The sequence below is a fragment of the Gallinula chloropus genome (assembly GCF_964237585.1).
Source record: "Gallinula chloropus genome assembly, chromosome: 2".
In the NCBI taxonomy this organism is placed as follows: Eukaryota; Metazoa; Chordata; class Aves; order Gruiformes; family Rallidae; genus Gallinula; species Gallinula chloropus.
Window position 1 is genome coordinate 152932868 of NC_140086.1, and position 12092 is coordinate 152944959.

At 35.4% G+C, this 12092-nt stretch overlaps 1 protein-coding gene across 1 annotated transcript in view; it reads left to right on the forward strand.

Moving 5' to 3' along the window:
* VIPR2 (vasoactive intestinal peptide receptor 2) overlaps positions 1–12092 on the forward strand; it is a 53170-nt gene that overhangs the window by 23533 nt on the left and 17545 nt on the right. Inside the window, exon 5 of the mRNA XM_084279857.1 lies at positions 8759–8856. Coding sequence (XP_084135983.1) covers positions 8759–8856 — 98 coding nt within the window. The remainder of the gene's footprint in view (positions 1–8758; positions 8857–12092) is intronic.

The following is a 12092-nucleotide window of genomic DNA, read 5'->3' on the forward strand; positions in this document are numbered from 1 at the left end:
TGAAGTTCCTGATACAGCACCCTTAAATCCAATGCTTTATTTTTATGCTAGAACTTCTGTTAATGGTGCTACTGTATGTATTTGTAGGGAACCAACAATTATGACAGTGTCTGAACAAACTTTATGTTGTTAACACATCAAATTGTAGATCTGTACCCTTATAATACACTTCCAGTCTCTTTACTATAAGAAACAAGTAACCTTCAAGTTTTAGATTCATCAGATAAGTGTCTTTTTTTCCCTTTTATATTTTTATTGAAGTTATAGCGGCACAGTGGGATAACTAACAGCTTGATTTGAAACACAGGTCAAGTGCATTAACCCAGTCCAAGCCTCACCATAATCTTTCCTTTCATATTTTGAGATCTTCTGTCGAGACTGAAGAAGCTAGAGATATGTCCTAGTCATCCTCAGAGTGTATTAAACTCTCTGTCAACTTTATTAATATGCAGCAAGATGCCTGGTGAATGTAAGGACTGAAACATGTCCATCGACTTAAAAAATGGCTGGGTCAGTTAACACACTGTCGTCTAATCTTAGTGTGAATTGGCAAAGGTTTATTATATCACACAAATGACCAATGCATTGAGTCATACAAAGGCAAACTCAAGGAAGGATCCTCAGGGCTGTTAAATCTGGTGATAGTGTTGCAGTTTATGCATAAATAGAAGCATAATCTGTGGAAGAAGTGTCTCTTTGTTTGACCAGTTTCATAAAGCATTCACTGTTAGACTTCTGACAGAGCATCCTGGGTGTGCTCCCCACTACCTAAGACAAGTAGAGTCAAAGCAGTGAGGTCAGGGCTGACACAAACAAACTCTGTCTTTAATGTCTGTGGCTACCTTTAGAAAAGAGATGCATTTTTACTGCCTGTGAAGTGGACCATTGCGCTGAACTAATGGGTTGTTTGTATTGAGACTACATTGAATCCTTCCCTCTCAACTAAATGTAATGCAGGGCATCAATCTACCAATGCTTTTTCTGTGTGCCTGTAAGTCATGCTATATTTATTTACATTACATTCTGCATTTTTTGCTACCTAATGATGCTACTATTATTAAGAGATACATAAGGCAATGCTGGTCTAAGCTACTATTATTAAGAGATACTTAAGGCAATACTGGTCTCATCTTCTTGGGTTGATGTTTAGGCTAAGGTGAACTGAAGGATAAAAATGTTGGAAAAAGTTTATCATTAATTACTTGCATAAAGATTATTAAATACCATGAGGAATGCCAGTTTTGTTACATGCATTTTTAATAAATTTTGTTTTGCTCTGCACCATTTAAAAATGTGTAGTAGTGTCTGAAATAAAAAAGTTAATTGTCCACATGTGGACATTTTACCTTACACAACATGTAAAAATCCTTTTATGTCAGCCTATATTTATTCTAACTACTAAAAGATTTTAGAAATGGCTACTCTGCTGAAGTTCATTTTGTAAAGGCAAAGAACTAGGGTTCTTTATTCCACATCTATATGCATTTGCTTGTTTCAGTGTTTCTAAAGCACTGAACTTGTTTGTTAGGCACAATTCTGATTTTCCAGTGTTTGTACATTTTTAATTTTTCTGATATGTTCTCCTAGTATGAATATTTGGGTATTATGGAAGATACTCTGAGACATTTAAGGCTACAATTTTTTATATATTTGTAAGTAATCATATCTGTCAGTACTAGACTCTTACATGCAGTATCACCGGAATATAGTAGCCCACAGAATATAAAATGAAGAGTCACTTGGGATGATAATGATCATAATTTAGTAGTGGCCAATTATATTTTTGGTTAAATGAATAAAGGCATGTGGAGTTTTCTTGTTCGTTCAGGGTGACATCTGGTCAGTAGTAAAACTCCTCTGGATAAAGAATCAAGCCTTAAACTCCAGAGTGTTTTGTCCTTTAGCACTGGATTACCCTCTCACCTCTAGAGGTCCCTCCAAACCAAGGCTGAGGTTGGAAGATCCACTGGGTACTAACTTTGCCTAGGAAGCTCCTGTGCTATGTCTGTTCTGTAAATAAACACAAGACCCCTGTCTCCTGAACTTAGTGAAAATAGCATGAAACTAACTTTAAAGTAAGTAGCAGAAAAAGGTGACTGTTCTAAGAAAGCAAAACACAAGCTGTGCAAGAATAAATTTTACAAAAAAGTGTGTTGAAGGTAGTAGTAATTACACAAACTTGTACCAATAATTTATTTTTCTATGTGTGCTTCTTTGTACTCTTTTAAAACCTGTTAACATTAGGTAGGCCCCCTCCACCCCCAAAAAAAAAAAAAGAAGAAACATCTTAGGATTATGACTTTGTAGTCTAGAAAGCTGTTACAGATTCTGTAAATGTTTCCATAAAATTGGAAAGCCACCGATTTTTGCTGTGCCTAACTACCTATGGAATTCTGTTTTAGTGGCTGTAATTTGAATATTTTCCTCAAAACTTTCAAAGTAAATTGTTAGATTTCAGTTTTGGAATCAGTATCGCTCAGATAATCATGGGAATATTTTGCAGAGACCAGCTGTTCTTACTGCCGTTGCAAAAGTACTATTTTTTTCAATTTCATAATGGTATTTCAATTTCATATACATGACTTGCGTCAGTTTAGGTTTTGAATACAGTTCCAAAATCTAATCAGGTTTTGATATTTATTCTGTATTAAAATATTTTAAAAACATTTTAATTTTAGATTCTGTTTGTGTCAATCCATACATTCTTTGTACTTATTTTACCTCTGCCAATCTTGCAAATTTTTTATTAAGTTCAGAGTTTTAATGCTAAAGTTAAAAGTCTCGTGGTTCACTCAGAATAGTAAATTAGAAGTAAGATATACCCCTCACATAAATGATGTAGATTTTCATGTGCTGTCAGATTTGGTATTGTTTTGCCTGTTTCTTTTGCACGGATGCAATATAAAGGGTTTGTTTCTAAATGGTACTATGTACGGCGCAGTGACAGATATTGAATTGCTGTCACTAAGCCAACATTAATCTGAAGTAATTTCCTGGTTTTCAACTACGACAATCCAATGCAGAATTTAATTCTTTGTCTTCATGGGGGTAGTGTGTATATTTAGTAAACAAAGAATTTCAGAACTCCATTTGCCAAATTTTTTTTTGACTCACCAGGAGTTACAGAGATCTGCAGGCAAATGAACACACTTCTATGTACACTAGTACAGGGAATGTAAGTAGCACTGTGATTGTGTGTGTTTTGATGCTGAATCTAATGTAGTGCTTCATGCTAATCATCTAAAATTTTTACCTGTTTCTGAAAAACATAGCACCTGAATTTAAAGAATTAGAATTTTTGATCTGTTTAATTCAAAATGCAGTAGTGTTTACTTAGCTTTGCAGTAGTTTGAGAAGCAGGGTTAATTTTTAAAACATTTAAAAACATTTGTAGTTACTGGCCATTATAATACTAGACCACTAAGATGGTCTGAAAGAAGGAAGTGTGCTCATTACCCACAATTTCAAGTGCAGAATAGAGAATAATTAAAGATCTGTGTCATATGATAAAATAATTTTAGTTGTGTAATTATTCCTTATTTGCTTGTACTTAATTTTAACAAAATGACTATGGTAATGTCAAAGTACTTGTTAAGTACTCTGGCTGATTGGCTGATTATCTTCAATCCAGACATATATCTATCTCCATGTAGGTATTTCTTATTCATCCATTTGGCAGATGAATGGCCAGCAGTCAGATTCAGTCCTGCTGACACTGACAACTGTGGTGCTGGACTCAAAGCGCACAGGAGTCTTGTTTTGATTTTAGTCAGTTTTGTTGTAGGGGTCATGCGTGTGTACAGAATTCCAGAAACATGATTTTAAATCATGTGGAGTTTTTTGGAGGAAGAAAACCTCTTCTTTTCTCCCTAGTGGGTAGAAGTGATGGGAGTTATTTTGCATCCAGGCTGCCTGACAGTTACCATCAAGCTCAGAGTACATAGCTAGAGGCTGAATCGGAGGTGCAGTTAGAAACTGATGCTTTATTAGAAAGCTCATGCAAGGTTTCACCGTTTTTCCTTCATTTAAGAGTTCTGAAATCAGATACAAGTGAGACGGGTCCAATTTCAAAAGATTCAGTCAATGGAGTCTCTATGAAATCAAATCCAGACAGATTTTCCAAGTATATGGTGTACTGTATATTAGTATATAGCAACTTTGAGATAACAGGCTTACAATGTTACATGCTGACATTGCTAGTACTGTGTACAGTTACCAGTATTAGTATGATGCTTACTAATGTAAGGACACATCTCAAACCTGAGATTTTTGAACAGTAAGCAAAAATGTGTACTTTTGCATGCCTAGAATTATAAGTCAAATTAATTTCATCTGACTAGTTTGTACAATGTACTCATCTGCATTTAATCCAGACAGCCTGAGCCTTCTCTACAGTCAAAGCAGATCTACTCTTTGGAGCCTGGACAGAAATCATATCATCCTAATTTCTTAGAATTTCTAGAACCACAATGAAGCACATGAATTCTAGTGTTCTCCACTGATACCCCCCTCTTGGGAGACAATGACTAATGCTTTTGAGTTGCCTAACTTTTAGAAAGATTGTATCCCACTGTTACATGTATTAAGCTAAATGAGTCTTTCCTTATCCTTTTCACCTAGTTACCACTGATTATTTGAAAGGCTTTAAAAGATATATTACTGTTTTTCCCCGTGATGTTATTATTGAGAAAACAGACTTGTGCTCTCAGAAATCCCATGAAAGTTGGACCTCAGTTGGTAAAATTCTAAATAAAAGCAAACCCAACTATTAGACTTCAAATGTTAGCTTTCAAAACAAGAAATTAAAAAACAAGAAATAAAGGAAAAAATCTTAATGGACAAAACCCCCGAAGTTTTCTAATGCTTTTACTGTCTGATGATAAGCTGACCAAATCAGTGGAGAAACACCTGGGACAGAGTCATGTTGTCTAACTTTAGACATCTGTCTCTTGCATCTGCACTAGCCTCTCTAGGTTCCATTTATAGTTAAGAAAAAGTCAGTGTTTTTACTTCACTGTCCTGAATTATTTTAGATGCCTGTCTTAGGTTGACATGGATAGCACTCTGCTACTTCCATTTGCTGGTTATAAAGAATCTTGATACCTAGGTCAGATGGTCTCACCCCTGCAAAATTCAGTGGCTATTAGAGAATCTGTTTCTTTACTATACTGTTCTTCACTTTATTCTGACTTGTTCTGAGGATGTAAACAGGAACTGTACACTCCTGGGCATGGAAAACATTTATAGGAAGACAAAATTACTTATCCTAAATTCAACTTTATAGAGATTTTTAAAAAAAAATTCCACAAAACATAGAAAAAATATTCAGTTGAATTACAAAAAACAGATAAATTTCAGTGTGGTTACTCAGTGTAATGTGTTCCAAGAAAAGGGGAAGTAAAAGATAGACTGAGTTCAGATTGTTCTTGACATGAAGCAATGCAGAACATTGCAAATCAAGGGTTTCCCATGGGAACATCTGTCTGACTGCAATTTCCAAATAATGGCTTCTGGTCCACAATAATTCCTATAAACATCTTAGAACATGCTATATAAACACCATAGTGACCGTGGATCATTAGGAGTCTGTAAATCAGTTGATTCTGTGTTGTTATTTTATGAAAGTATAATAGGTGTGGTGTCTAGGACAGGCATTAGGGGAAGAAGAGAATGTAGGAGCAATTCATTTTGACACAAAGATGGGTAAAAATACAAAAAAAAAGTGTGCAAAGGCAAAACATAGTTACACACTTTATATACTTGGCAGTAAATAATTTACATATATGCTAAACAAAGGACTGTTCGTAAGGGCATGTAGCGATAGAACAAGGGGCAATGGTTTTAAACTAGAGAAGGGTAGGTTTAGATTCTTCACTCTGAGAGTGGTGAGACAATGGCACAGGTTGTCCAGAGAGGAGTGGAGGCCCCATCCGTGGAGACATTCAAAGTCAGGCTTCATGAAGCTCTCAGCAACCTGATCTAGTTAAAGGTGTCCTGCTTACTGCTGGGAGGGTTTGAACTAGATGATTTTTAAAGGTCCCTTCCAACCTAACGTGTTCTGTGATTCTGTAAGTAACTTCTGCTAGGCACTGTGAAGGGCCAGGGCACACTTTGCATTACTGGTTTGTGTTCCTTTTGAAGGCTATTAACAAATACAAATTACAGGAGGCCAGTGGTTACTTTAATGTTAGGGTTTGTTAAGCTGCTTGGTTGTTCCCAGTATAAGAAGATGAGTGGTGTAAAGTTGACCCTGTGTGCACTCTTACTAGGTGGTGTGTGCATAGCTTTAGGATACCTGGGGAGACCCCTGCCTCTGCTCTGCAGTAATGTAATGCTGAACATCACTGTTAGTATTAAAAGTGTATCTCTACCAATAATTTTTTTTTCATGAAAGTGAACACGAAATCTTCCATTTGGTATTTACACACCATGGATTTATTGCCATTGCAACTTCTTTTGCAAATTACATTTATTGCCCTCAAATTTACAATATTTACATGGTGGATGTTAAGAATTTTTGATTTAGAGACCATTCAGACTTCTATTTGTACACTCAGTAGAGATGTACTCAGTAGAAATGGGGTCTGCAAATGCCAACGAGATAACAAATAGAACATATTGTGAATCTGCAGTGCATGATTTCTAAGCTTTACATTATATTTGAAACTCCTGAGGTGCACAAGGTCAGGAAATAAAGTTCCTTTTCTTCCAGAATACTGTTAATGAGAACATGAGGCTGCCAAATTGTTAAGTCATTTATCTGAGTATCCTTTTTCTATAATTTTGCAGATCAAGTTGTCTTGAATAAAAGGAGGGTGCCCAAAGTATTTGCATTGCTTTTGGTGCCACAAACTGTTGTGATTGCTGCTGAGAAACTGTTTATCACTGTATTCCCAGCAAATTGTCTGGAGATGGCAGCCAAATTAAAGAAATGTAGGGTTGATCTGTAGTGGTTATCTGTAGGCACAGTTTTTAGAGCTGTCCAAAAATGAGTGAAACTGGGGAGTGTAATTCTGCCATCCTAGCTGCAAATTGAGGGGCAGTTCTTCAGGGCTGTTTTTGTCATGGTAATTTTGAAAAAAAAAATAATTTGAAAACAGTTTTAGAAACATTATTCAAGAAACGTTGGACTACTGAAGTCCTATTTAGCAAACACAGGATTCATGTGGATAACCAGGATCGTTCTGGGGCATCGTTCTAAGTGCAGGCGTTTGTACACTCTGGGTAGCTCTACTTGAGTTAGTCACTACTGTGAGGGTTCTTCCTTGTCTGTAGAAATATATCCAATGAAGTCCGTGTTGACCGCTTGCAAGACGTGTACTAGAAGGCCCCATGAAGGGACCCTACATTGCCTGGGATGTTTGTATTTGCAGTGGAGACACCTAAGCCCAGGTGAACTAGAGCCTACCGTTCATGCCCACAGGCTCTCTAGGAATGCGGTGGGGCTCTGCAAATATACTGCAAACCCTATTATAGAGCAACAAAGTAATATTTTAGGTTTTACTATTTTAACCACATAGGAACAGCAAGAAAAAATAAAAGAGAGAAAACATTTTTAATTAAGGAGCTTTCTTATGGTCATTCTAATGGCACTGGAAACTTCACTAAGTCCATATTTTATCGTGTCTGCAGTAAATAAATACATCAAACAAAGAAAATGTTAAAATGCCAGGATTGTTGTCAAAAAGGTCATCATAGCTTACTTCTCTAATTAAAAAAAGAGAATTCTATTTTCTGTGACACTTTGTTTACCACTTCTAGCTCCTAACAAGTATGACAGTTGCTATGAATGCACTTAAGGTCTATGGCAGTTACGTTTCCCTGATGTTTCCCCTTTAATCATATCTATAGCAGTGCAATTTCAACATTCTTCATTTCACTTAACATGTCATTTAGTCTTTTCCATATATGTGTGTTTGCAAAGTGAATGTCCAGCTAATTTCATCATGACTGGGGATTGTTGAAGTTACTTCTTTATGTGCCCTTTTAAATGCTTAAAAATAAATATATTATTTACTTTTTCTTTTGCTATCTTAGTTTATTTAAAAGTATTGCTTTTAAATAAACTAAGCTTCATTTTGAAGCTTAAGTATTGCTTTTAAATAAAAAGCTTCATTTTGAGAGTATTAAGCTTTATTTTTCTTGATATGATTCAGAATGGAATTTAATGTAACGTGTAGTTGCTAAATTTGAAGATAACTGCAGTTAATCAGTCTGTGCACACTTCAGTCTGCTTTTCCTCTGTTGAAAAATTTCCTTTCCGAGTTTTAGCAAGTAATTAAACATTTAGATTGGGAAATTAATGAGAGTTAAATATGCCTTTAAAATTAAACTCATGTATAAATGCATTATGAAGGACACTGAAGCATAAGGACTGAGAGAGATTCTCTCTTTCAGAGATAATTCATTCTTTCAAGCTGTGGCTCAATTCTGCCCAGCTTAACAGTGTTTATGGAAGTTGATGAATCCGATACTGTTTTTGACTTCATTGACATGGAATAAACAGTTGAAATTGTACCAGCTTGTATATCTGAGTCTTGAGTTCCTGAATCTTCTGCTGAGGTCAATTGGCTTGAGGTGTATCATTGCAAGAATATGTTGGAATAAAGACAGAACATTCTCATCACATGCCATAGAGCAAAGTGTGAAAATAATGATATTTTTTAGCCTTTACATCTATTTAACGGAGCATTATATAATTTCCCAGTCAATTTTACATGTCAGTAAGTGGTTTCTCCATATATATTTTTCTGTGCAGGTGAACTTCTACGTAAGGGTGAAGGCCATTTATACCCTCGGACACAGTGTATCTCTGATTGCTCTTACAACAGGAAGTATAATTCTTTGCCTTTTCAGGTATGTATTTTTCATGAGTAAATATGAAAAATGATTGCACAGGTATTTAAAAATGCATCAGTTTTACATTTGTCTCAGTTAAAAGAAGAGCTGACAATAATGTAATGCTAACTTCTTTTTTTTTTTTCTAGCACCAGTCATAGTAAAAAATATGAAAGCCCTTTACAAATTTACAGCAGCTGCAGCCCACATAAGGAAGAACAGTTGTTTGGGACTGGATTATGTAAAGCATTTTCTATTTGATCACTCAAATTGTTGCCTTGAATTGCTCGTGAAAATTACTAGGATGCTGGTCTCAACATCAGACAAGTGGGCAGCCATATCTTACAGAAGCTTCTGAGTGGTTTTGAGGGCTATATAATCAAAGATAATCATTAATTTGTCCTAGTGGGGTTGTAGAGGTATCGATATTAGAGCTGAAGGATAGTGCAATGGTTTTGTTACTCAGTGTTAGGAAAGGCACTACTGTCTCTTAGTTTTGCCTAATTTCTGGGAGTTTTCTGAGACTGAAAGCAATCTCCCACTGGTAAAAAAAAATGAAATTGCAAAATGGTATTAGCACAGCTTCTCTCAGTGTCTCCACCTTCATGCCTTTATATATCACTTCTACCTGTCTAATAGAGTAGCCTTTATATTCTGAACTATAAATTCCACACAACTTTTCCATTCCACTCTGCATGAAGAAAAACAAGAAAATTTTGTAGAAAAGAAGCACTTTTAATGTTGGTTTTCAGAGCCTTGTTCCTGTGATGACGATTTCTGTGGTGAATTCTGTCAGCCTTTCAGTCTGACATCAAATTTTCTCAGTATTTAAATATTCATAGACTATTCAGAGCAGGTGAATAACCCATAATTATATTTTGGACTATCTTTGAAAAAAATTGTCACTCATGGTTATCTTCCTTCTACCAGCAAACACTACAGGCAGATTTTCAAAAACTGCTAAAACAGAATAATGCATTTAAGACAAGTTGCTGTAGATATCTGAAAGTTGTTCATCACCAAAAGTCAATTATAGCAAACAGGTCAAGAATTCCAGAGGTGTACTCAAAACCTTCAACTTCAGTTTAAATATCCAAACTGAGAACTCCCCAGTCTCTGTTGAGTCAGTGGACAGACCCAAACTTTTTTTTTTACAAGGGAGAACATAGGCTCTTCTAAGTCCTCCCCTAAGGAAGCCTGTTTCTCTGTTATCCACAGGGACTGTAAGGGTCTTCTAATATAAGAAGTTAAATTAGGGACCCAAATAAGTTGTAAAAATAGTTCGTATATATTCAGTATATGGTTTCCCAAGCATGTAGCAAGCAGCCTGTTACTGTGGAAGGCTTGCAACTGAAACAATTGTAAATTATCAATACTAGAAGGGAATGTAAGTAGCTATGTGTGTATGTCTCAGACATGTTGTCGGGCATCCCAATCATTATGGCCAATTTAAGGAAAGAATTTGGAAAATAGGAGTGTTTATGTAACTTTTAACTTTTTACTACTAATCTGGTAGCACCTCCTGTCCAAGAAACATACTTTCCCCTGAAAAGTCCCAGGGTTCATTATAGAGGATGTTAGTATGCTGTTTATACAGATCAGGCATTCACACGGGAAAGACAATCAACTTTGAATGTCACCAGCAAACTATCACCATGCTGTTTAAAAAGGAGAGCAAAGAACATCTTTGTTAAAGTTAAAAATCAGAAGTTATTAATACAGCAGTGCTGTCAAAGTCCTGACTTCAACCAGAAGTATTAGGTTTTGAACTCTGGATATTAGTGATACAAGAGATGATTAGAATTGTGCATTGCTGGATCTGTACATGTGTGCTTCGAACTACACTGCATTTAATCCTGAGTATGTACGGTGGTTTTAATGAAAGAAAACACAAAATAATGCAGAGGTTAATTTAATTGTCAGTAACATGTTCATGAAAAGGAAGTGGAAATTCTTTAAGTGTTACAACTTGACTTATGAAGTCCATTATATATTGACATGTCCTGTCCTGCAGAACAGATACAGCCTCAGGGCTTTGCAGTTGTTCACAATATCAGCTATAAGCATGTGAAAAGCAGAACTTTTGGGGAGAGAGCTGTGTTTGAAAGTTTGCATGAAGTTGCAATATTCTTTCTTGCATTTATTCCAAAGAACTGGACTTGATTTTAATCTTTATAGAAACATTATGTGGGCTCCGATTATTAATATTTGTAAAGGACACATTTAGAAGCATTGTTAAAGGAAAGGATTTTATGGCTGGCTAATCTTTTAATCTGAAAACAAAGAGATAAAATGAAAATATCTGCAAATACCCTGCCAGACTAAGCTGACAGCCTTTTTCACGTTACGTTATATGCACTTATAACTAAAGCTAATTAGTAACTTTCCAACACAATATTTTCCAGTTGGAGGTTGCCAATTTCTGAGACACATTCTTGCTTCTGCAAATTTACATTTTAAACAGAAAAGCTAATAATTTTGATTTAGTGCAAAGAAGTTGCTTTACCTTTCTTAGAATGCAACTTTCTTTTTTTTCATTTTTAATGTTTAAATTTTAATAAAGTTTTTAAAAAGTGGAATTCAGAATGATTGAAAAAGCATAGTAATTTTCAGATATTTAAAAGAAAATATTGGTTTGTTTCAACTCAGAATGGAAATAAATTGTAGATTATCACATTTTCTACTTAACACTGGCATTCTATATCTTACTATGGATCTTCCTATACTTCCTTTGGGGTTACTCCTGCATAAAAAAGCCTTCCCCAAAAAATGTCAGTTTCTCTCATATGTGTTCCTTACCAAGGAGAAAAATACGAATCTCCATCATTTCTATAAGATATGCTCTAATGTGCATCACTTGTCTGCAAACATTCAAAAAGTTCAAATGCTTAAAAGGTAGTTTTGTACCATGAGGTAGCCATATCAAAAGAATAAGCGTGATAGCTTTTGTTTAATTGTTTAAGAATGGCATTTCCTTGTTATTCTGAATCACCATACTTAGCTGAAATAAAAATCCTTTCTTGCCCACTACCTCCCAAATGTTGGGTTGACAGCCTTGTATATATCCAACATTTATTATTTCAGCTACTGAATGGCATGATGAACTAATCATCTAAATTAGTTACTCAAGAAAAATATTTTCCTCCCATTCACAGTTTGCATGTATTTCTGAATTTCATAGGAACATGTGATGTAGTCCAAGATAATAGTGGTATTCAAGGTTTTATCAGAACCTGTTTCAGTAAAGGACATGC